Here is a 25,817-nt window from a genome sequence, read left to right on the forward strand (position 1 = left end):
ATTAAGGAATTAAGATCTTAGAGGACAGAGGAATGCCATTATTTTTAAAAGGAGTAAGTGGAAGAAACTGCTATGTTCTAGCCAGACTAGGTACATTATTAACTATCCTTGAGCCTATATACAGGGGCAGGGCGGGACTGACCCCGATCTGGCTATCCCAGCCTACAAATAGCCTTGCAGGTATTACCACACAGTTGGTGTAGAAGTGGCTTTAGTACAGGATGAAGGCTGTCAACAGAGCTATTTATCTCTGCTCCTGGCTCATGTAGCATCTGCCTGACATGCTTCTTTGCTTCCTGCCTTCATTATTAAACCCGAGATTGAGAAACTGAGGGTACCTAGGAGAAGATAACTAGACGTGTGTCTAGATACCTCTACGGTCTTAGTCAACGCTCATCAGCAGCATGTGTGTGCTCAGTCGTGTTCAACTCTTTGCGACCCTAAGGACTGTAGCCTGCCAGGCTCCTCTGTCCATGAGATTTCCCAGGCAAGCATACTGGAGTGGGCTGCCATTTCCCCCTCCAGAGGATCTTCCTGACCCAGGGATCAAGTCCGAGTCTCCTGCACTGGCAGGTGGATTCTCTGCCACTGAGCCACCTAGGAAGCTGTCATTAGCAGTGACTCTTCGCTAAATCCACATCACACACAAGGAGCGGAGCCAGAGTTCTTAGCTGTGCTAGACACTCGGATCCGCTTTATCAGCCTCTGCGGTCTGTGGGGCTGCTGCTGAGGAGGAGGGGCTGGCATCTGGTGAGAACAACCTGCTGGGCTCCTTGGTGAAGCTTGGCTCTGTCTTCCCTGTCTTCTCACGGGCTTCCTCTTTATCTGGAGGGCTGGACTCTCGCTCCTCGTTTGAGTCACTGAAGAAAAAGAGATTTTACAGAAAAACAGCCGAGGAAGCGTAGGCCTCACCATTCAGATGCAGCACTGAGGAGCACGGGGGGCGGGGGGGGGGGGGGGGTCTTACCTGAAAGCTTGAACGATGACAGTGCCAAAGAGGATGAAGAGGGCAGAGAAAACCAGGGACAGAAGGGGCATCATTTCCCGCCTGAAATGAAGTTCACAAGCTCTGGTCAGCGCTATGGGCCGCTGTGACGCGTCAGTTAATGGTTTCAGGTTTCTTCTCTCTGGCTCAAAACCCCGCTACATGACCCCAAACCAAAAAGCTTTCACATCAATAACCATTTTCTAATTTCATACAAATAGAGGATTTTTTTGCGGTAGTGGTGAAAGTAGAGATTATTTTTCTCAGTGTTCTAATTCACAGATCATCTATTTAAAAAGTTTGACTTTGTGGCTGTGCTGAACGGATTCTGCAGAAGGACACGACAAGAGGGGTAACAAAGGATTTAAGCTGTGAACATGGAGGAACATTCTGACATCAAGGGTAATACAAGTTGACCAGAAAGTCTGTGGGATGACTTCTTTTATTTTCATCTTTTTTTTTTTTGGTCAGACTAATTCAGATGTGGCCCAGAGGGGTACAGTAGGGAGAAGAAAGTTGACTTCTCTAAGAGCTCCTCTAGGTGTTCTGAAACTTTATTCACCTGCAGACACCCATCAAAGGCCTGCTGTTTTTCGGGAGCTGGGCTGGTGGCCAGGAAGCACAGACATGAGTGGGACGTGGTCTGTCCTCAGGAGCCCGTGGTTTCATTGGGGAGGGGGTGGTGGGAGTGCCCTTGCCCTCTCTGATTAATTCACTGGTTCATTTGTGTCTCGATTCACTGGACTACATGTGCGTCAGCCCTGTGCTGGGCACCAAGGTGTTCTGGTGAGGAGTGTGGTCCCAGGCTCTGCTATCTGGAAGGGAAGCTGGGGTGATCCTTTCTTTCCTAACCTATGCGAAAGGGTCAAACAGCAAATATTACAAAAGGTAAGTTACTGAAAGACAGAGAAAGGGGAATATTCGTTGAAAACATGGAAACACTCTTCCACCTGCCCAGATGGAGTCTACACTGAAATCAAAGAAGAGTGGACCTTTTTTCAAATGAAAAACAGCAGTCCTGGTAAGCAATAGCAAGAGCAGAAATTCAATCTGGCAATATTCCTACCAGTTGTTGTGAAATATGCTGTCCCAGGAGTCTGAGATGTAGTCAGAAGCAGAGTAGAGCCACCGAAGAAGAAAGATCTGTGGAAGGAGAAAAGGGGTCAGGACTGGACCCTGAGCCCCGGAGGGAGAAGGCCCCCATCCCCGACAGGGAACTGCAGCTCTGGGAGCTCGGGAGCCCTCCCCAGCGCCCACTCGCCTGGGCCATGTGAACTTACAGGAGCAAGTTCATCAGTCAAGTCGGGGAGCACAGCTTCTGACGACAGAAGAGCTGGGTCTTTCCGCAGTTGGTCCAGATAACCCAAAAGGATGAATTTATCACTCTCACTCCCGGTCCAGGGATCCTCCAGGGTTTTATACACCACCCGCCCTGCCGTGTTACGCCTTTCTAAGATAGACACCTGGGAGAAAAAGAGGCGAAAAACCATTAGAATTTTCAAGAGAATGGGAAATTACTGTTGGTTTTTTTTTTTCCACAGACGATGGAAAAAAGGGTCTAGTGAGGCTCAAGCACAGATACGAATGAGTATACCATATCTGCAAGAGATTTCCACTTTTCTGACAAAAGAAATTAGTTTTATGGTGACTTTTCAAAGTTAACTTTGTTAAAAGTTAAAGCTCTTTCTTCTCAATAGATTTTGTTCTGTAACTTCTAATTTTTTTTTTTTAACGTTTATTTATTTGGCTCTGCTGGGTCTTAGTTGCAGCATGCGAACCCTTAGTTGTGGCTTGTGGGATCCAGTTCCCTGACCAGGGATCAAACCTGCCTCACTGCACTGGCTCAGGAGCACAGAGTCTTAGTCAGTGGACCACTAGTGAAGTCCCTGACTTAATGTTATAATAAAGCAAACCTTTGTTTTTTTCAGAGATTTCCCCATGAAAATCAGTTCAGTTGGTAAAGAATCTGCCTGCAATGCAGGAGAACCCGGTTCGATTCCTGGGTCGGGAAGATCCGCTGGAAAAGGGATAGGCTACCCACTCTAGTATCCTTGGGCTTCCCTTGTGGCTCAGTTGGTAAAGAATCTGCCTGCAATGTGGGTGACCTGGGTTCAAGCCCTGGTTTGGGAATATCCCCTGCAGAAGGGAAAGGCTACCCACTATAGTATTCTGGCCTAGAGAATACCATGGACTGTATAGCCCATGGGGTCACAAAGAGTCAGACATGACTGAGCGACTTTCACGTCCCATGATTACCAAGATGATGAAAATGACAAAGAATTTCATGCTTCTGTGGAGAGTGATGACAAAGGAGGAAAGGAAGGGTAAGGTCAATTAGGATGAGATAAAAGAGGCAGAAGTACAGGAGGGAGACACTGAAAAGCATATTAATGGTTGCCTAAGGGAGATTCTACAAACTAGATACTGTAAGACTTGACCTGCACAGGGGAAAGACAGGTGAGAGGGACTGGGGATGCTCTTTAATTTTTACCCAGAGGAAAGATGCCTTTTGTGAAGGTCCAAGGTTGAAAAGTTAGGAGGTGAAATCAGCAGGGTAAAAGACTAGTTTAACAATGCTTTCATGGACTTCCCGACTTCCCTGGTGGTCCAGTGGCTAAGACTCTGTGCTTCCAATGCAGTGGGCACAAGTTTGATCCCTGGTTGGGGAACTAAGATCCCACATGCCACAGGCCAGGGCCAAAAAACAGGTCAAATGGTTTCCAAGCACTCAGAAAAAAATAAAACAAAACAGGCTTCAGAGATTTCTGGACTTCCCAGAATATATTCAAAACTCTTAAGGAAGGCGAACATGGAATTAAGTGCCACATGCTTGTGAAGAGCTTCGGACCAGGAGAGAACCCACGACTTACCGCTGATTTTCCTTGAAACGTGTCACTGTCTGGCAGTAAGGTGCTGGCAAATTCCTGCTGCCGATTGCTGTAGACATGCACGAACCTCACGGTGTCCTGTGTGTTTGCCAGGGCAAAGGACAGGAACGCCTCGAAGGGTTTGCTCAACTTGGTAGCCTCAACCGTCAGTAAAACCACACAGTACCTGCATGTCAACAAAAGAAAAGACTATGTAACTAAAGCCCGAGGCCATGAATGCCTGAAAGGCAAGTGAAGGTGAAGGAGAGGAGAAGTCATCCACAGAGAGAATCAGCACGTTTTAGAAACCAAAGTTGCATGAGGGTCACCAATGAGGTAAGATGTTCAAGGCATTAAGGACCTGCTTCTTTCTAAACTGCTGACGCTCTCCCCACATCAAACTTCACAACATTTGGAAATACCCTTGAAGGCAAGTCACTGAACCGCTGATGAAGAAGGGCCTTGCAGAAGGCACCTGTTCTAATTCTTCCACTTCAGGCAGGGCTGGTTAACCCTATCTCAGGCCAGGGCCACTGGGCCTCATTCTGAAGGGCTTCCTATGCTGTGGTTCCAATGGCAAATTCATCTAATCATTCAAATCAGGCATTCTTTCTCCAAGATACTACTGAGCACTTACTAGATGATGCTGGTAAGACAAACAATGTTCTTGCCCTTATGTTCAGTCACTCAGTTGTGTCTGACTCTGCGATTCCATGGACTGCAGCCCACCAGGCTCCTCTGTCCACGGGATTTCCCAGGCAAGATTACTGGAGTGGGTTGCCATTTCTTCCTCCAGGGGATCTTTCTGATCAAGGGATCAAACCGTGTCTCCTGCTTTGGCAGGCGAATTCTTCACTACTGAGCCACCTGGGAAGCCCCGTTCTTGCCCTTGTGGAACTTATATTCCAGCGGGGAGGACAGACAAAAAAACAGATAGACAGATAGGCAGGTAGATCATGACAAGTAGTGGTAAGTGTTAGGGGAAAAAAAAAAGTGAAGGGCAAAGAGTGCAGGGTGGGTTGGGAGTCACGCTCCATCAGACAGGCTGGCCAGGGAAATGTCATCTGGGAAGGTGACGCTGGAGCAGAGACCTGAATGAGGTGCCACAAGAGGGAGGGAGGTCAGAGAGCTCCAGGCTGAGAGCATTGCAAGTGCAAAGACCCAGAGACGGAGGGGGACTCGCTCCAATTCACAATGTGAGGAGGAGGATCACTGGCTGCTGCGGAGAACTCACCGAGGGTGTGAGAGTGGAGTGGAGGCAGAGGAGGGTTGGAGGCAACACGGTGGCCTCGGCGAGAGGTGACACTGGCCTGGCTAGGGTGGCGGCGGAAACAAAGGGGAGGAGTGTGTGGACTGGGATATTTTTTGAAGGCTGTATAAATAAGAATCCTCAAAGTCCAGGATCATCTTCCTTATATTTAATTAAATCTTAGTCTATACAGGAATCTGAAAAGTCTGGAAATAAAGGGAATGTTTCCTATTATAAACAGTATTTTAGTTTTATTTTCAAATAATGTGATCAAAATGGCTTCCTTTCATATCCAGACACCTTTCACAGATGAAACAGCCCTAAATTTAAAGGCTGCTGCTGCTACTGCTACGTCGCTTCAGTTGTGTCCAACTCTGTGCGACCCCATAGATGGCAGCCCACCAGGCTCCCCCATCCCTGGGATTCTCCAGGCAAGAACAGTGGAGTGGGTTGACATTTCCTTCCCCAATTTAAAGGCACCAGCTCCTTAATCTGAAGTGTTTTCCCTGTCTTTCCAGACTTTTCAGATTTTCTGTATGAATGAGGATGCCTCAGCCATGCCATGCCCAGCTAATTATTTTACCATTTCCTCAGCACCCTCACTGCCCTACCCTTACCTGGCTCCTCTCCTAGATCTGCAGAGGTCTGCCCTGTGTGGGACACTCTGGTAGCAACAGCAGCGTTCTCCCACTTCACACTGTTTCACTGAGCTTCACAGGCTCTCCCTGACACCTGGCAGAACCTACTCACTCTTCAGGGCTCAGCTGTCAGGGGGATCTTCTCTGGCACAGCCAATCATTTGGTCCTAAGGTGCCCTGGACTGACATACCCCTCTACTATCACAGCTGTTCATCTATGTTCATCTATTTGCAACGTGAAGCATTGATTCTGACTGTCCCGGGGTCAATGTTTAACTGCCTTTCAGTAACATGTGACATGATGAGCAGGGGCAAGGCCTTCTGTCCTTACTTCCTCTGTCGGTGAGACCGTTTCACGGGGCAGAGTTCATGGAACAACTTCTGGCTGGTGAGCCTGGCTGCCAACAGATACTTGTTTTGGGTGATAAAGTCATCAATGACCTGTCTCTTCATACCTCGGGCCTGGAGAAAAACCAAGAGACAGTTGATTCTTACTCAAGTTTTCTCACTGAGAATGGGCTTGACTTACAGTTTAATAAAAATATGGCTGAGCCTGGCTAAAGCAATAAAACCAAGAAAGTTAGACCTGTTTGAACAAATAAACATGTGGTATTTTCCCAACAATGTGGGGCTGAAAGCAATGATGCAACTATTTCAGGTCAAAGGAAAAATCAAGCGCTCGGGGAACTTCTGTAGACTGTTTTATGCTGGCAGACTGAAAAAGCCAATAATTTTGAATTTTTAGGCAAATTTACTTCCATTCGAGATTTATAGTAAACTGAGTAATTAAAAATAAACTTCAAAGTAGCAATGTTATTGAGTATAAAAGATGGACGACAAAACCGTATGACGACCACTTTATTATTATTAATTTTCATATATTTCAAAGAACTGAAATTATATACAGCAGGTTCTCTGACCACAATTAATCAAGACATCAGTGCAAGATATGAACCAGAAAATCGCTTTATGCTTAGAAATTAAGAAACTCTGAGTAACTTATTGATCTGACAAGAGAGCATATCAGATGAAAGAAAATATTTTGAATTTGGAGTGATCAGTGAAAATATTATTTATCAAAACTTTGGGATGCAGATAAAGTAGTATTGGGAGGGTGTGTGTGCTCAGTTGCTCACTCCTGTTCAATTCTTTGCAGCTCGATGGACTGTAGCAGCCCATCTGGCTCCTCTGTTCGGTGGAATGTTCCAGGCAAGAAAAGTGGAGTGGGTTGCCATTTCCTACTCCAGGGGACAACAGGGGCCTCCCTGGTGCTCCAGTAGTTAAGAACCTGCCTCCCAATGCAGGGGACATGGGTTTGACCCCTGGTCGGGGCACTAAGATAGCACATGCTGTGGGGCAACGAAGCCCTTGGGGCCCATCAGCTGAGCCATGTGCTGCAAACTACAGGGCCAATGTGCTCTGAGTCTGGGCACCACAGCGAAAAACTCCACCTGCCGCAATGAAGACCAAACAATAAAACAAATAAATATTAAAAAATGAATATAACAGAGAAGAAATGAATGAACTAGATATCCCTATCACGAAGGTACAAAAAAATACAAAAGTAGAAAGAAGGAAATAATAAAGAGGAAAATAGAAATCAATAAAGCAAAATAAAAATGTAAGAACAAACTAACATTCGTTCTTTGGAGCTAATAAAATTGACACACCTCTGGTAAAACCAGTCATGAAAATAAAGACAGAAAGCACAGGTAACCATTACCAAGGATGATGTGGAGGAATCACTACCTGTGTTGCCAAAACTAAAAAAAAAGTGTACACAAATATATTATATATATACTTAAATTTGAAAATTTAGGTGAAACAGAAAAATCTCTAGGAAAAATAAAACAATACTTGAAAAAAAGAGAAAATAGTTCTACAACCATTAAAGAAGATGAGTCAATAGTCAAAAATATTTCTTTAAACACAAATTCAGGCTGAGATGGCTTTGTAGGTGGTTTTAACCAGACTTTCAAGGAAGACAATCTAATCTTCTGTAAAGTCTTTCTGAGAAGGGAAGAAGGGAGGACACGTCCCATCTCATTTCATGATGCAAATATTCACATGTCCATCAACAGAAGCATGAATAAACCCATTCTCATGTGGCCAAACATGATACAGCAAATAAAACCAAATCATCTACAGCCAGGAGAAGCCACTGGTGCTTGCAGTGTTACACTAAGCCTCTTGCCATTGCAAGGACTCGGTTTATGTTAAGAGTGCATTTTTATATTCATAAAGAGCAAACTGGGGACTTTTCAGTGGTCCAGCAGTTAGGAATCCACTTGCCAATGCAGGGGACATGGGTTCAATTCCTGATGTGGGAAGATTCTACATGCCGTGGGTAATTGGGTCCTCACACCATAAGCACTGCAGCCTGTGTGCTCTAGAACCTGTGCTCTGCAACAAGAGAAGCCACCACAGTGAAGACACAGCGCAGCAGCCAAAAATGCATAAATGAAAATAAGTAAGATTATTGAAAATAAAAGAGCAAACTGGTAAAGCATCCATTGTTCTGGTAATTTTATTAATGTATTTGATTTATAATTTTCCCCAGGGAATAAGTAGATAACAATTCTCAAGGGTACATGCTATTACTGGAAAGCAATTTAGGAAATCTTATAGATTAATCTTGGATTGAGATGACCTTCCTTCCTCTCTTCCACAACTGCTGTTTGCTTGCTTCCTGACTCTCTCTCTTGGCTCCTGCTTGGCTGCCGTCAGGCACCCCCCCTTTTTTATTTGCTGATTGTTGTCCAGAGTTTCATCCTTGGCTCCCTCCTCTCCTTACATGACATACAATGCCTGGCAAATCACCTTCTGCCTTTCCTCAGATCTAGATCCCTGCCTCCTTAGGAAATCTAAGGAGGCACACCTCCCCTTAGATTTCCTAAAGGCAGTTCTTTCTTTCTTTCCTTTTTAACAATATTTATCTATTTATTTGGCTGCACTGGGTCTTAGCTGTGGCATGTGGGATCTTCTATCTTTGTTGCAGCATGCGGGATCTTTACTTTTGGCATGTGGGAACTAGTTCCCAGATCAGGGATCAGACCTTGGCGCCCTGCACTGGGAGAGCAAAGTCTTAGCCACTGGACTGCCAAGGAGCTCCCAGGCAGTTCTAATTCTTATGCCTACAACTGAACTCACTGTCTTCTTTTTAAACCTGCTCTCTTTCCCTTACTATCCACTTTCCCTGTCTGGCTCCTTACCTTAGTCTCATACTCTCAGGCAACCTTCCTCCTTCACACGGCACCCAGAGTGCACCCTGCATCTAAGGCAGATACCTACTACAGTGGATGAAAACTGCCTTTAGGTCTTTTTCCTCCCTGACTCTGAGTCTGATAAAGACTCAGGACAAAGACTAACTCTGGATGTCAGAGTTGTTCTGTATTTAGTACTCAGCAAGCAGGCAATAAATGTATTGAATGAATGAAATAAGGGATTTTTATAGAATATCTCTTTCTTTTCAGTCTAGCCTCTTATAAGAGAAAGTACCAAAGAGCTCTTGTTGATTTTTTAAAAGTAACATTAAAAAGTACGTGTTCATTATAGGGATTTCTGGAAACCCAAATATTGAAATAATATTCACTTTACAAATTGAGAGCAGTGTATTATAAACAGCATATACAATTTTGCATCCTGCTTGCTCGTTAACATCATGTTATGAAAATTATCCCCATCATTAATTATTCTCCAATTGCCATCTGTCTACAGTGCGGGAGACCCAGGTTCAATCCCTGGGTTGGGAAGATGCCCTGGAGAAGGAAATGGCAATCCACTCCAGTACTATTGCCTGGAAAATTCCATGGACAGAGGAGCCTGGTAGGCTACAGTCCATGGGGTCGCAAAGAGTCGGACATGACTGAGCGACTTCACTCACTCACTTTTTATTTTAAAATTTTTTATTTATTCATTTATTTCGGCTGCATCAGATCTTGGTTGCCTCAAACAGGATTTTTTGTTGGGGTGCATGGACTCTAGTTGTGTCTCAGTGGCTCCTGAGTACATAGGTTTAGTTGCTCTGCGGCATGTGGGATCTTAAGTTTTCTGAGCAGGGATCAAACCAGTGACCTTTGCATTACAAGATGAATTCTTAACCACTGGACTACCAAAGAAGTCCAAGCAAGCTGCCATTTCAAATGGCTATATAATAGTCCCCACTGGGGATGTGGGGCTTCCCAAGTGGCTTAGTGGTAAAGAATCTGCTTGTCAATGCAGGAGCAGCAGGAGACTGGGGTTCAATACCTGGGTCAAGAAGATCCCTGGAGAAGGACATGGCAACCCACTACAGTATTTTTTCCTGGAAAAATCTACAGGAAGAGGAGGCTGGCAGGCTACAGCCCATGGGGTTGCAGAGTTGGACACAACTGAATGACTGAGCATGCACATCTGAGAGGTATCAATAATTACCCTACCGTTGGATGTTTATATTTCCCCCTCACTTTTGGTATTATGAATGATATTTAACATCTCTGTATGTAATTCTTTGCTGAGTTCCTATTCCTTTAGGATAGAGTCCTAAAAGGTAATCTCATCTCCCTCAATTCTTTACTCAAGTGTCACCTTAATGAGGCCCTTCTTGGCTGGTCCACCTTAAAAATGTGAGCCCTTTCCCCTAATACCTTGAATTCCTCTCCCGTTTTATTTTTCTCTTTAGCACACATCACTATATAATATACCATGAGAGAGTGTGTCATAATGATTGTTGTCCCCACTAGAACCCAGGACAGGGAATTCTGCTGATTTGTTCAGGGCTGTACCCTCAGCACACAGAGCAGTGTTTGGCACACAGCAGGTACTCAGGAGTGCTGTTTTGCTAGGCAGGTGATATTTTATCACCCAAACACTTTTCTGAAAACTTCTTTTTTTTTTCCCTGAGAATTTCTGAAGCTTATTCCAGCAAGGCAAGGAAGAGAAGTGCCAGTTTCTCTGTACCTTCAACTCTACTGCGTATTTTTACTTTAAAAATTGTTAACAATTTGATGAGAGAAGGAAATGTAAACTGCTTTTCTCTGGTTATTAGTGAGATTTACTTTTTTAAAGTGTTTATTGAGATCTCCTTGGTGATCCAGTGGCTGAGATTCCACATTCTGAAGGCAGGGGGGCCTGGGTTTGATCCCTGGTCAGGGAATCTAGATCCCACGCTAAAGTTGCAACTAAAGATCCTGCATGCTGCAATGAAGACCCAGCACAGCTGAATAAACAAAGTGTTTATTAGTAAGTTGAATCTTTTCTCAGGATTTGTTGATCTACTTCACCCATTTTGGGAGGAAAATTTAAATTGGGATAAGAGTAACATGACATGAAATTAACCACTTTAGTGTATAACTCAGTGGCATTTTAGTACATTTGGAATATTGTGTAACCCTCGCCTCTATCTAGTTGCAAATATTTTCATCATCCCAAAAGAAAATTCTGTACTCATTAAGTGGTTATTCTCAAGAAGTTTGGGGTTGATTTCTTTGATTAGAAGAAGCTCATTAGAAATGAAAGATAACAATTCCTTTTATATTGGTTGTAAATACTTCCCTTATTGTTTAATCAAAAAATTTAAGTCTTTCTATAAAAATGTAAAGCTTATAATCAAGTTATTAAGATTTTTCCAAAAAGATTTTTCCCAATACTTTTAGCCCTTTCCTATCTTAAGATCAGATAAATATTCACTATATGTTCTTTGAGTTAGTGTATACATTTTTTTTCTCAGTGATTTTAATGTATATATTTTGGAGCAAGATTAAATAACTTTTACTTACCTGCAAGATCTCAGTACAATGAAAGTCTTTTTAAAAGCTCTCCTCGCAATTCAACACCTACCCACTTTTGAATATTAAATTATAAAACTAAAAACTTCCAAGGGATTAATGGGATGAAATGAAAGAATATTTTTTTCTTATTCCTTTTAATTACTGTTCTATACTGAAGCCTTAAAATTATTTTTATAACTTGTTTTAGAATAAGATTATTGATTTTTTCAAATAGGAGCTTTTTAGAGGTCAAAGATGACTATTATTTATTGTTCTGTTTTTGTGGTTACAGAGTACATCAAATTACCATTTTAACCATTTTCAAGTATATGATTCTGTGGCATTAACCATTCACGCAGCTCTGCAACCATCATCCGCCAGCCATCTCCAGAACTTTTTTGCCTTCCCGAAGTGAAATCGTGCCCCTGACACACTAACTCCCTATTTCTTCTTCCTCCAGCTTCTGGCCACCGCCATTCTACTTTCCGTCAAAAGATTACCTTTGTAAGCAGAATAGTACCAGATCAAATTTTTTAAAACACTCATTTTTAAACTCTATGACTTTAAGAATTCCCTTCTGTGAAGGAAACAGTCACCCATTAGATTGAGAGCTGCTGGAGAAGTATCCTCAGTAGTTAGTATACTGTCTGACATACAACAGACAGGTCTGAGATTTTTGAAAGCTTTATTTATTTAGGCTGCACCACAAGGCATGTGGGATCTTAGTTCCCTGACTAGGCGTCAGACCTGTGCCCCCTGCAGCAGAAACTCAGAGTCTTAACCACTGGACTGCCAGGGAAGTCCCTGAAGGAAGAGATTAAAACTAGTTTCTTCTCCTCTCCTACTCTGCTCCATTTTGCTATTTGTGTACGACACCTTGAGAGAAAATGGGAGGGCCATCTTGAAACAAGGCGACACCCACGTACCTGGATAACATCTGCAGGCTTGTGGATGTGTTCTTTAAAGATCAGGATGGTGGGGGTATAGACATTGACGCTGTATTGCCTTGTCATCTCTTCTGCCCCTCTCAAACCGACATACACATATCCAAATGACAAGTAATCTTTGTGTGCGAAAGCAGTCAACTGTTAGGGAGTGACAGAGAAGAAGGAATGAACTTGGTGGCACAGCATCTAGATCAAGTGTGACCCGTCCTCATCAGTGGGTGGAGACGAATGCAGCTCACGTGGGCCCACTCAGGCTGCAACGCCCCTGTACTCTTGTAGGAATTCTAAGGTCCTTTAGGCGCAAAAACCACACCAACAAAGCTGAATAACAACTGACTCTGTTTTTCAGATAGAGCAAGATATTCATCTTACTGAGATCTGTACTGGGGGTGAGAGGTTTGCGGAATTACCTGTGCCCCAACTACTGTTTATTTTTTTAAACTGGAGTATAACCGCTTCATAATGTTGTTAGCTGTACAACAAGGTGAATCAGCTATACGTATACATATATCCCCTCCTTCTTTGACGTCCCTCCGCCTCTCCCACCCCCAATCCCACTCCTCTAGGTCATCACAGAGCATCAAGCTGAGTTCCCTGTGCTGTATAGCAAGTTCCCACAAGCTACCTATTTTACACATGGTAGTGTATTTATCTCAAACCTAATCTCCCAATTCATCTCTCTCTCCCCTTCCCCCGCTATGCCCACCCATCCATTCTCTATGTCTGCATCTCTATTCCTGCCCTGGAACTAGGTTCATCTGTACCATTTTTCTAGAATCCACACATATGCTATATATTTGTTTCTCTCTTTCTGACTTACTTCACTCTGTATGACAGACTCTAGGTCCATCCATGTCTCTACAACCTGTACCCCAAGGGCGTAAGACGGCCGTGACCATGCCATTGGTTAAGCACTTTCCTCTCCCATCTCCTGTCACAGTGATAACCAGAGGTGTGCAAGTGCAGTACAGAGTATCATTCAGAGAGCAGGTTTGGAATCAGGCTTCAAAGGGGTGAATATTCAACCCAATGCAGGGAGACCTTGGGCAGGTTATACAACCATATAAACTTCAGTATTCTGATCTATAAAATAGGGATCACAATCTGTACTGTTGGGTTCTTCTGAAGATTAAATGCTATTGTGTGTGTGGAAAGTGCTAGGTCCTCAACGTACAGTGCTTTAAGGCAAATTGCTGGTCTTCAAACATTTCTCATGGGGTGAGCTATTACTTATAAAAAGGAAAATCACCAAAATAAGAGGAAACATTACCCGGACACCTAAAGTACCTTGTAGAGCAGTGGTATAGTGGGCATTTGGTCAAACAGGAGGACACGTGGTTTATTCTCTTGCTGCCAGCCAGAGAGGAACCTGACATAATTTTTGCTTGTAACCTTGAATTGAAAAGAGGATGTCAGTTGCAACATTTAATTCTTAACAGTTATAATCCAGTCAGGAGATAAACAGAATCAAATAAGGGTAAAAGACTGTTTTGTAAAAAATAAAAAATGCAGGCAACTAATCTTTTTGCCTTCATTTAACTAAAATTAATTAAATATTAATTTTAACATAAATATTGATTTCATATTTTCATGTGATCCAACTCATACAGACTGAAATCATAATCTTTCTGAAATTATTACTGACCATATCATAAAAAATTTGAGCTTTTGAAGCTGGTTTGCTTATAGATGACTTTTTAGTTTATTTTAAGACAATAAATAATTGCTCTTTCAAAATGACTTAAGTAAAAATAAGTGGGCCCACCCCACCTATATATTACATAATTTCATTCATTGCCATCTGAATTGCTACTTTAAAAAAAAACTTTTAAATTACAGTATAACTTCTTTCCAATGTTGTGTTAGTCTGAATCGATACTTATGTGCTTCCCTGTTTATGCCTTAAAATAATCCTGAGAAAACAAAAACATGAGTAAATTGCTTTCTAGAAAATTTTTATCATAGGTCAAAATTTATCTTTCAACTGTGCTCCCAGAATGACCTATATAGAATTTCAATCTGATCACTGCACTCCACTGCTCAGCCTCTTTCAGTGGCTCTGTCACCTGCAGGCCAAGCCTCTCTAAAGGAGGCTCTCACCGTGAGATTCCCCTGCTCCTTCCCCGTTAACTGCTTTAGCCTGTCCTCTCCCACTCACTAATGACTATTTCATACAAAACAGGCTATCTCATGTTCCAGACTCTGCCTGCCTGGAACTCATTCCTTACTTCACTTTCCTCACCCAGCAAACTCAGTACAGGGGTCACTTCTGCCAGGAAGCCTTTCTCAAGTCTCTAGGATGGACACTCTGCATATACGATGGAAACAGTCACCCATTAGATTGGGAGCTTCTTGAGAAGTATCCTCAGTACTTAGCATAGTGCCCAACACACAATAGGTATTTGGAAAGGTCTGAGGACCTACCAAGACAGCCTGTCACAGTTTTAGGAGGCTACAGTGCTCTCTGACAATTTCAAGCTAACTCCAATAAATGTTTCTTTTGTGGGAAATGATCCTGGTGGGACAGACTGTATAGAAATAGGATGGAAAACAGCTGGGTGTTTAACTCTTCTTGGTATTATTAAATCAAAAATAATTTTTTTAAAAAAAATTTTATTTTTTAATTGAAGGATAACTGCTAGACAAAATTTTGTTGTTTTCTGCCAAACATCAACATGAATCAGCCACAGGTACACATATGAATCATTTTCAAGTAAAGCAAAATAAGAATTCTGTTCTAACCTAAGAAACTGAGGGAAAAATGCTTCTTAAATATAAAAATCACAGTTCCGCCTGCGTGAACTCCTTGTGCCTAGTTTCTCCAGCTCAGTTTTTTGTTTGTGAAATTTATTCATACTGTTGCATCATACGTGCTTTGAAAGTTCCAAAAATGACATCTGATTTCATGGAATCTAGTGCTTTCCATAGCTAGGATCCTTAAATATATAACCAAATAGAACTTAATTTGAATACTCTCTTAAGAAAAGTATCTTCAAATGAACAAATGCATGAAGCTGGAAAGAAACTCTTCATCCTATGCTGTGATCTAACTTTTTGTTGAGAAAATAAGACGCACTCTCACTTTAGGCTCAGATTCCTATGACAGGAAGGGAAGGGAAGCTTTCCTGGTGGCTCAGGCGGTAAAGAGTCTGCCTGCGATGCGGGAGACCTGGGTTCTATCCCTGGGTCAGAAAGATCCCAAGGAGAAGGAAATACCAATCCACTCCAGTATTCTTGCCTGGGGATCCCATGGACGGAGGAGCCAGGCAGACTATATAGTCCATGGGTTCGCAAAGAGTAGGACACGACTGAGGGACTTCCTATGACAGCATCAGTCTTCCCAGTGGTTGTAACAGGGATAATCCTTTCAGTCTCTCTACTTCACCTATTTCAATTTTCAGCCTCTAGCAGACTTCATTTAAATGATTTAGTCTGAGCAATTAATTAATATGTGTCTTGTCCTGCTCAAAATGAAACTCAGGTCTGAGGATGACCGTGGATTGAGTTCAGAGTAGCCAGCAATCCTAGGTGCTCTTAAACTACTTCTAAGCCACATACTTACTTTCTCCACCAAGTTCCCTGGAAGCAGACTCTCTACAAACTGCCGCAGGTTCTCACTGACAACTGCGTTGTGGAAGAAGGAGATCTTCCCATTTATGATTCCTAAGATCGAGGGTGTGCTGTGTGCTCCCAGGTGATGGGCCAGGCGTCGCTCGTACCCAGCATGGACCACGCCAATTCCTACGCCTGAAAAATACAAAAGACCTTCATGAAGGCCTTTTATGCCCCCGTGGCAGGTGAAAAAGTGTTGCTAAGTAATTTTCTGGTGTGAAACTGAAATCCTGACTTAGTAGGAGGGGATATCTTTCCCGACAGACTGTCTAGCATCCCTTCACTGTTGGAATTCTAAATTGGTTCAATTTTTCTGCAAAGCCATCTGGCAATGTTTAAGAAGAGCTACAAATCTTTTTATCTTGTAGTCTGTTGTTTCTAATTTGGGGAGTAGATCAAGAAGAAATACTTCAAAAGAAAAGAACAACCTGTCCACAATGGTCCTATTCATAAAGGAAACCATCTGTAAACAATTGAAGGGTTCATCAACTTGGCAATGATTGAAAAAACCCTAGGATTTGTTGATAAGCTAGAATCAGTCTTCTCACTCTTCAGAGCATGTCTCCCTTTTATTTTATAGAGATGTTATACAGATTCTCAAAGAGAGAGATTAGGTAAAAATCATTAGGCCCTATCCCATATAACTACTGTTAATATGTTGGTATCTGTTTGTATCTTTTCTTATACAAGTAAGTGTGTATGCGTGTTTGTCTATACATAAAATAAAATGGGATCATCTGATACCTATTTCACTTAGTGTTTGAATAACTTTCCTTGTCTTTCATTCAAACAATATATTTGGAGGGCTAGATCCTTTGCTAAACATTGGAGATACATTAAATGTTAATAGCAAGTAAATATTCTTTTTTCCCTGGGATGTCTAACAGACTTCTAAGTTTCAAAAACAAACCCCTGATCTTCTTTCTCAAACCTGATCCACCCAGGCTTTCACCATTTCTATCGATGGTGGGTCCTTCCTGTTACTCAGGACTTTTGTCTTAAGGGTCATCTTTGACTCCTCTCATCTCTCACACCCCACATCCAGTCTGTCAGCAAGCCCAGTGGGTTCTGTCTTCAAAATACAGTGGGAATTCAACTGTTTTTCTCCACTTGCACTGTACCCTGTCTCTCAGTCATCTTTCTCTCTCTCTCCCAAGCTGCTGTAATAACATCCTCAACGGTGTCTTGTTTCTCCTTGTCCCCCCACACTTTCTGTCCTCAGTATGGTGGCCAGACGGTCCCTTCTAAAACATAAACAACAGATCATGTCATTCCTCTGCCCAAATTTGGCACAGACTCCTCATTTCACTCAGAATAAAAGTCAGTCTTCACCAAGGCTGACAAGACCCTCTGTGATTTGGCCAGTGGCCCCCTTCCTCTCCCACTCCTCATGATCACTTACTCCAGCCCCTAGTATCCCTGCTCTTCTTGAAACACACTGGCAGGTTCCTGCCTTTGGCTTCAGCGCTGGCTGGTCCTTCTGCCTGGAGGGCCCAACTCTGGACATCCGAGTAGCTGACTCCTTCACCAACTGCAAGTCCTTCTCAACGAGGCCGAGAAGCTCCCATGTTGAAAACTGCTCTCCCCACATGCAGGATCCCCTTCAGCCTACTTGGCATGTCTTGAGCCCTTTCCAAGTTAGGCAGCATGCCTACAGCTTTAAAGATGTTATCACTGTTCACACCAGCAAACCCTGAGTGGTAAGTATTGTCATCTTCATGGATGAGCAAGCTGGCACTTGGAGACGCTGAGGAAACCTTGCTGGAATCACAGTGTAAAGTAGGACCAAGATTTGAACCCTAGTTCAAAGCTGACCTGCAGCTGACCACAAAGCCTGGTTCCTTCCTGTCCCCAGTAGGTTCTACCACTAGGTTCTGAATGCTGGAGGGATCAAATTCTTAAGAGATGGACTCACCACCAATGACCTTACCAGGGACTGCTATATAGGCCAGAAGCCACCATATTAAACTGATTCTGGAGACTATGTCTTTCCAGTAACTATTCAGAGGGGCTCCCTACCAGACTTTGGGACTAGAATCAGTAATCAGAATGGTGGCTGGTGGGCCCACAATCAGGACAGGAGATGCAGGTCTTGGGAGAGCAAAGGAAACTGAAGAGATCTTTTGAGACTGCTGTTTACCCCACTCTCCCCTCCGATATTCTTGAAGCTCATCCCCTGCAGGATGCCTGCTCAGTGAGATCTTCCTCTTCTGCTGGAGTTTTTTTTTTGGCTGCATTGTGAAGCATGTGGGATCTTAGTCTCCCAACTAGGAATCAAATCCATGTTCCCTGCAGTGGAAGCAAGGAGTCTTAACCACTGGACCACCAGCGAAGTCTTACTGCTTCCTGATTTAAAACTGAAGACTCTCACCCTGGCATTCCCTAGAGCCTAGCCTTTTTTTTTTTTTTTTAATCATACTCTACCAACCAGCTGACAGACTGTATATTTTCTTTGTTTGTGTCTCTTCACTAGAATATAAGCTCTATGAATGTAGGGGCTTGGGGCATTTTGTTTACTGCTTTATAATCCTTAGTATCTGGAATAGTTCCTGCCACTTAGTAGTCATTCAATTTTCTAAAAACAAGTAAATGAATGAAGTATTCAAAGTCAGAACCAGACTCAAATCCCAGCTCTGCTACCCATTAGGTGTGCAATCTTAGGCAAGTCATTTAATGTCTCTGAGCCTCAGTTTCCTTATTTGAATAATAAAGATAAATTGTTGTGAGGATTAAATGATACACTGGGTTGGCCAAACAGTTCACTTTGGTTTTTCTACAAGATGTTATGAGAAACCCAAACAAACTTTTTGGTTAAGGCAATATAAAAAAGAACCTAGCCCAGAGCCTGGGATATTGCAGGTACCTAATTAATTATAACTATTATTATCAGGTATTATTTCATCTAGACCATGTGAAGTCTGATCTACAGACTCTCTCTCATGTGAGTGGAATTATAACCTCCACAAAACTCTCATACATGGAGTGGGATGAACCATGTCACACTCTCTTTATGTCATCTTCCCCACAACGTTCCTATACTCCCATCAATATAGCTTTTTTCTGGTTAAAACAATACAAGTGATTGGCTTCATTTCTCTTACTTAAAATTACCACTGAGTTCTTGGAATTACCTACATCACCTTCACTGTAGCCTTTCTCAGCCTATAAAGGCTATTTCTTTGGATCATTTCTACAAAGCACTTCGATTCTTAATATTATCATCCCATTTCTAAATTCTGGAAGAATGCTACTTCTTTCCTATAGATTAATTGTCACATAAATTAGAATAGAATAAAGAATGATACACATTTGACAGTTAAAGTTGTGGCATTATTCCTCCTGAAAAGATATTTAAGAATATAACAGGAATTCCAAAATTCTCTGAAGTCCAGACCCTAATCCTTCCTTTGCTCCCCATCCAAGCTGGGAAGGAGGAGTCAGAAAAGTCGGCAGCACTGTTTTCTCCCTGAGATTCAGGCTGGGAAATGACTGTGATGACTGGTGGTGACTTAGTGTCTCTGAATCACAGTGTACAACACGGTTTTTATGACTCCTCCTCTTGCCTTCAAACTCTCTATACTCCAAAACTCTGGGTTCATAAAGCAAGCTCAGCTGGGCCGACAGAAGTACAGCTCATCTATTCTTATCTTGAGTCAGCATAACCTGGCTGGATGACAAGGACACACCAGTCTCTAGACAAATCTGAGTTGCAAATTTAAAAGAAAGGCAAAGCGGATGTGACTTTTTTTCAGAACCATTTGGTTTTTCTATGGATCAATGTTTCTGGCTAATCTGCAGATCCTGGGGAATTAAAATATAAATACTCTCTCCTCTTTTTGAGTTTGTAAGACAGTGTTTTTTTCTGTAAAGTACTAAAGATCTCTACTTTGAGGCATCAAATTATATTTGCTTTTATTATGCCATCTTAAATATGTATCCTATCTTTAAGGGAAATTCTCTCATCTCCCTCTCTCTTGCATACATATTCATCTTTTAACTTTTCCATATGCCTAAAGGGATGGTACAGAGCCAACTGGAAGAACACGACAGTCAAATCTGGCTAAATACAAGTCTGTCAATAAACTACTAAGATGAAAAATGATGTGAAATAACACAAAATCAAGAACATGGAGTTTCAGTAGGAGAAAAAAAACTTTACCAGTATCTAAGCAGAACCTTTTCCTACACAAAAGAAGTTGTCATACACTTGGCTATTTTTAGGAATAACTCCTTGAAAGAGAGAAATTATCTGATTTCAAGACACCAACCTCCTTGATACCCTGGTAACTGTTGGCACCTCCCAGGGGGCACTGTGTACACCGCGGTGATTCAGGTCTGTCTCTTACATGCGCTTCCTGGGGTAAGGACTAGGTTTTACTTATTTCTGAGCAGTGCAGCACAGTGGTTAAGAGTGAACTCTGGGGTTAGACTTTTGGGTCCATACCTTAACAGTGTGGGTTATGAACAGTGTGACCTCACTTGTTCCTTAACCTTCCTGAGCCTCACTTTCCTCATCTGTAAAACAGGCATAATCATAGTCTTTCTTTCATTGGGTTACTCTGGGAATAAAGACAATCCAAAGTATTTAGCACAATGCAAAATAAGTAAAATGCTAAAAAACAAAACAAGCAAACAAAAAGACTTATTAGTGTAATATAGTACTTGGTCCATTAAGAAAACAGTTTTTTTTTTTTTTTCGCTGTGCCATGTGGCTTGCAGGATCTTAGTTCCCTGGCCAGGGATTGAACCTGGGCCTTGGCAGTGAAAGTGCCAAGTCCTAACCACTGAATCGCCAGGGAATTCCTAAGATAAATGTCTTAAATGAGAACATGGAATGAATTCCTTATCATTTTCTACTTACTCCTATAGTACCGTACTATTCTGTACTTGCACGTGTGAGGCTGCTGTGAATTTCCTGAGTATCTGTTTTCTCTTCCCAGTAAGAGTAAGATCCTCAAGGTCAAGGGCAGAGCTTACTATTTCTGGGCCTTCCTCCACAGCATGGCTGTCTATAAATGTGGTCTGCTTTTGCACACTAGTTATTACCACACGGCACGACTGTAGATTCCACCTAAATAGCTACAACAGTTCTGCTCTGGGTGGAACTGTTTCATTTCCTTCATTTACTGCAATTAAGGCATTTTATGTTATTTTGAGATAATGTCCAGGCTTCCCTAGATCACAGTTAATCTTTAGGACTGTCTGCTTTTTCTGTCAACTCGGAATAGAAACATTTTCTGCACTAACTGTCTTAAAGGATAACATTGCCTTGCTTGGACAGGGAGTGGCCATGGATATTGTCAGGATCTCATCTCAGTATAAACCAACTGTAACCAAGTGGAACTTGAGTGTTAGGAATCTGCAACGAATCTGAATGTTCCAAGGAGGAAAACTAAACCCATCTAATACATTTAGTCAAAACCCACTTTCTAGAGGACCTGGGAGATGAAGTGTGGGAACAGATTAAATACTCTTAAACATTACTTCTATGAATCCAAATCCATCTTCTTCCATCCTTGTCATTTTGAGTCCTGCCTTATTAGGATTATTTGTTGTTCAGTTGCTAAGTCATGTCTGACTCTTTGCGACCCATGGACTACAGCAAGCTGTCCTCCACTATCTCCTGAAGTTTGCTCAAACTCATGTCTATTGAGTCAGTGATGCTATCTAACCATCTTATCCTCTGCCACCCCCTTTTTTTTTTGCCTTCAATCTTTCCCCACATTAGGGTCTTTTCAAATGAGTTGGCTCTTCACATCAGGTGGCCAAAGTACTGGAGCTTCAGTTTTACCATCAAGCCTTCAATGAATATTCAGGGTTGATTTCTTTCAGAACTGACTCATTTGATCTCTAAGCTGTCCAAAGGACTCTCAGGAGTCTTCTCCAGTATCACAATTCAAAAGCATCAATTCTTTGGTGCTCAGCCTTCTTTATGTTTCAACTCTCACATCCGTACATGACTACTGGAAAAACTATAGCTTTTGACTATACGGACCTTGGTTGGCAAAGTGATGTCTCTGCTTTTGAATATGCTGTCTAGGTTTGTTGTAGCCTTCCTTCCAAGAAGCAAGTGTTTTTTAATTTCATGATTTAAAATTTTCTAATTTTTAATTTAGGATTATAGAGCACAACAATCCCAAAGGATGGCATCACAGATTTAAGGACCCTGAAAAGCAGTAGAGCATCATGTTCACCGCGTGGATTACAGAGCCAGTCTCCCTGGGTTTGAATCCCAGCTCTGCCATGTACTAACTGTGGGACCTTGGAAGAGGTACCAAAATGAGCCGAGTCTCTATAAAAGAGAGATGACAACGGCACTCTCCTCAAAGAGTTGTTTATGAGTTGACACTTACATTAGTGCTTGGCATACAGTAACAATACAAGCTATTGGGATAGTCATTTCCTAGGCAGGTTGATAAGAGGTCTAGGGGTCCCCAAGGGGAGAGGGGTCTGGAATTCTCAAGGAGAAAGAAAGGACAAACTTTTTTGTCCCTCTACATTCCTTAGGATTACATAACAATAAAGTATCCTGCTTGAGGACAGTCTCTGGAAAAAAACTTTCTGGCTAATCCTATTATCTTAAAATGTAAATTATGGGAGTAGGTCTACAACCTCCAGACATTCTTTTGATTCACTGTAATAACTAATTAGAGAGTATATAATTCTATTGCCAACACTAGCAAGGGGGTACTCTTTCCGCCCGCTTCTGATGCCTATGCCAGAAGCTTTCTCTATCTCCTTTAAACTTTAATAAAACTTTATTACACAAAGCTCTGAGCGATCAAGCCTCGTCTCTGGCACTGGATTGAATTCTTCTCCTCCAGAGGCCAAGAATCCTGGTGTCTTTTTGTGAAACAATCTTTCACTATGATTATCATATTATTATTATTATTATGCTTATGTTATTATATTGTTAGTGTCATGTCATCACACTTGGTAGTCCAAACCACAACCATTACTCAGAACAACTTCTCCCAATTCAATTCTTCCCTGTATCCTCTGCCCACCCAGTAGCTCAAGTGAGAATGCAGAGTCCATTTTGACCCCCTCTCTTTTCCTCAGTTCTTACATTCAAATGGTCCCCAGATGCCAGGTCCTCCTATGCTCCTTCTCTCGAAATATCCGATACCTGTTCCCCCTCTGTTCCTACTGACCGAGCTCAGGCCAATGGTTGCTGCCTTGCCAGGACTGGTAACCTTGTTGCCTCTGTTCTCACCTTCTTTAGTTTGTACTTCATGCAGCTTGAACTGTTAGCTTTCTAAAGCACAGATCTGATAGGACCATTCTTGGCTCTGTTACATACTATAAAGTAAAGGCCAGCTTCCTTGGTCTGGACTTGAAGGCTTCTTACCACCTGACTCCCAGGTTGCTCCTCCTGCTTTCTCCCCTCTCATCTGCACTCAGTCACCCCTCGCTGCTGGCTCTTTGCTTCCCTGTCTGCATTGTTCCCTCTTGCCTGAATGCTACTCCTCCACTTCCTGTCCAGTCAGGTGGCACTAGTTGTAAAGAATACGAGCCTGCCCATGCAGAAGATGCAAAAGACACAGGTTCAATCCCTGGGTTGGGAAGATCCCCTAGAGGAGGCAATGGCATGCCACTCCAGTATTCTTGCCTGGAAAATCCCATGGGCAGAGGAGCCTGGTGGGCTGCAGTTCATGGGGGTCATGAAGAGCTGGACATGATTAAGTGACTGAGTATAAAACTTCTAATCATCTTTCAAGATTTAGCTAAAAATAAGGAAAAACTCAGTGCTTTATAGTCTGTGAGCTGTAGAAAACTAACATTTAGAAAAGATTTTTTAAAAGGAATTTGCAAAATACGTGCTTTCAAAAACTTAATGCTGATTACTCAGTTAATCAAAAATTCTCTAAAGCTCATTGATTCAGTTCAGTTCAGTCGCTCAGTCGTGTCCGACTCTTTGTGACTCCATGAACCGCAGCACGCCAGGTCTCCCTGTCTATCACCAACTCCCGGAGTTTACCCAAACTCATGTCCATTGAGTCGGTGATGCCATCTAACCATCTCATCCTCTGTTGTCCCCTTCTCCTCCTGCCTTCAATCTTTCCCAACATGATGGTCTTTTCAAATGAGTCAGCTCTTCGCATCAGGTGGCCAAAATATTGGAGTTTCAGCTTCAACATTAGTCCTTCCAAAGAACACCCAGGACTGATTTCCTTAAGGACGGACTGGTTGGATCTCCTTGTAGTCCAAGGGACTCGCAAGAGTCTTCTCCAACACCACAGTTCAAAAGCATCAATTCTTCTGCGCTCAGCTTTCTTTATAGTCCAACTCTCGCATCCATACATGACTACTGGAAAAACCATAGCCTTGACTAGATGGACCTTTAAGTATTCAAAATGTATCAGGCACTTAATATATGCTTTTCTCATTTAATATTCATAACAATCCTGTTGGTTTGACATTATAACTCCAGTTTAGAGTTGAAGAAACTGAGGCTAAGTAATCTGTCCAAGGACACAAGGTGTTATAAACGACAAGTCTGTGACCTGAAGCCTGGTGCATCTGACTCCAGGGCATGTGGTCATGACAGTGATCACTGTGCTGTGCTGTCTCACGTCATGTAAGTTCACCTGTTGGCTCTGATCTGACCTTGGTGTACATGCATTACCATTCTAAATTATGCAGTGGTCCAGTGTCTATGTTCTGCTATGGGATCTTAAGGTCAGCTCCTGGACTGAAGAGGTTAAATGGTTTCCAGCACATCACCCCACATGGCACAAATTTGTGACTGTGTTGTGTGATGAAGAAGCTGTCCAATCTGACAGCTGACCTGGGCCCCTCATTTATTCATCAGGCACCAGAGCAAAAATCTGCTGCTCACCACATGTGAGACCACGTGCTAAAACCACATGTTCCTCAACTTCTAAGAACTTGATTCCATCACAGGAAAGCATTATGGCATATCTGAGCACCTGAGTCCTCTGAACAGCAGGCTGAAATGTTCTGTTTCAGAATAATTGAACTGGTGACTTTCAGTGGTGCATGTTCTCCATAACAACCCGGGCCTCTCAGCCCCTCTGGTTGTTAGTCCCTTTCTAGTTACTCAAGAATAGGTCTGCTAGGGAAGGGGTTCCCAATCCCCAGGCCGTGGACTGGTATGAACTGGTACCGATTTGTGGCCTGTTAGGAACCAGGCCACACAGCAGGAGGTGAGCAGTGGGTGAGGAAGCAAGCAAAGCTTCATCTGTATTTACAATCGCTCCCCACTGCTTTCCCATCACCCCCAGATGGGATCATCCAGTTGCAGGAAAACAAGCTCAAAAGTGCACAATAAATATAATACCCTTGAATCATCCTGAAACTATCCTTGCTTCTTCTCTCTCAGTCTATGGGAAAAACTGTCTGCCACGAAACCAGTCCCTGGTGCCAAAAAGGCTGGGAACCACTATGCCAATGACTTCCCTGGTGGTTAAGAATCTGCCTTCCAATGCAGGGGACACAGGTCAGGGAACTAAGATCTCAAATGGCATGGAGCAACTAAGACTGTGCAGTGCAACTACTGAGCTTACATGCTCTGGAGCCTCTGTGCTGCAATGAAAAGCCCGAGAGCTGCAATTAAGATCCAACACAGCCAAATAAATCGATGTTAAAAAGAAAACAAAGACCTGGACCTTCCCTCGTGGTTCAGTAGTTAAGACTCTGGCTTTCCAATACAGTGGTTGTGGGTTCTATGCCTGATTGGGAAACTAAGATCCCACAAGCCATACTGTGCAGCCAAAAATAAAAAAAATAAATATAAGTAGGCCTGCTA

General features: G+C 42.6%; 1 protein-coding gene and 1 non-coding gene across 2 annotated transcripts in view; both read right to left on the minus strand.

Annotated features, from left to right (window-relative positions):
* DNAJC16 (DnaJ heat shock protein family (Hsp40) member C16) overlaps positions 1-25,817 on the minus strand; it is a 38,103-nt gene that overhangs the window by 2,838 nt on the left and 9,448 nt on the right. The window contains exons 5-13 of the mRNA XM_052653695.1: positions 15,996-16,180; positions 13,721-13,825; positions 12,413-12,571; positions 6,071-6,201; positions 3,856-4,039; positions 2,266-2,448; positions 2,052-2,128; positions 968-1,048; positions 762-860 (exon numbers count right to left, since the gene is read on the minus strand). Of these exons, the coding sequence (XP_052509655.1) occupies positions 762-860; positions 968-1,048; positions 2,052-2,128; positions 2,266-2,448; positions 3,856-4,039; positions 6,071-6,201; positions 12,413-12,571; positions 13,721-13,825; positions 15,996-16,180 (1,204 nt within the window). The remainder of the gene's footprint in view (positions 1-761; positions 861-967; positions 1,049-2,051; positions 2,129-2,265; positions 2,449-3,855; positions 4,040-6,070; positions 6,202-12,412; positions 12,572-13,720; positions 13,826-15,995; positions 16,181-25,817) is intronic.
* TRNAE-UUC (transfer RNA glutamic acid (anticodon UUC)) lies at positions 20,773-20,844 on the minus strand. The gene has a single exon. It is a non-coding gene; the product is annotated as a tRNA-Glu (tRNA).

Source organism: Budorcas taxicolor, chromosome 16, assembly GCF_023091745.1.
Source record: "Budorcas taxicolor isolate Tak-1 chromosome 16, Takin1.1, whole genome shotgun sequence".
NCBI classification, from domain to species: domain Eukaryota; kingdom Metazoa; phylum Chordata; class Mammalia; order Artiodactyla; family Bovidae; genus Budorcas; species Budorcas taxicolor.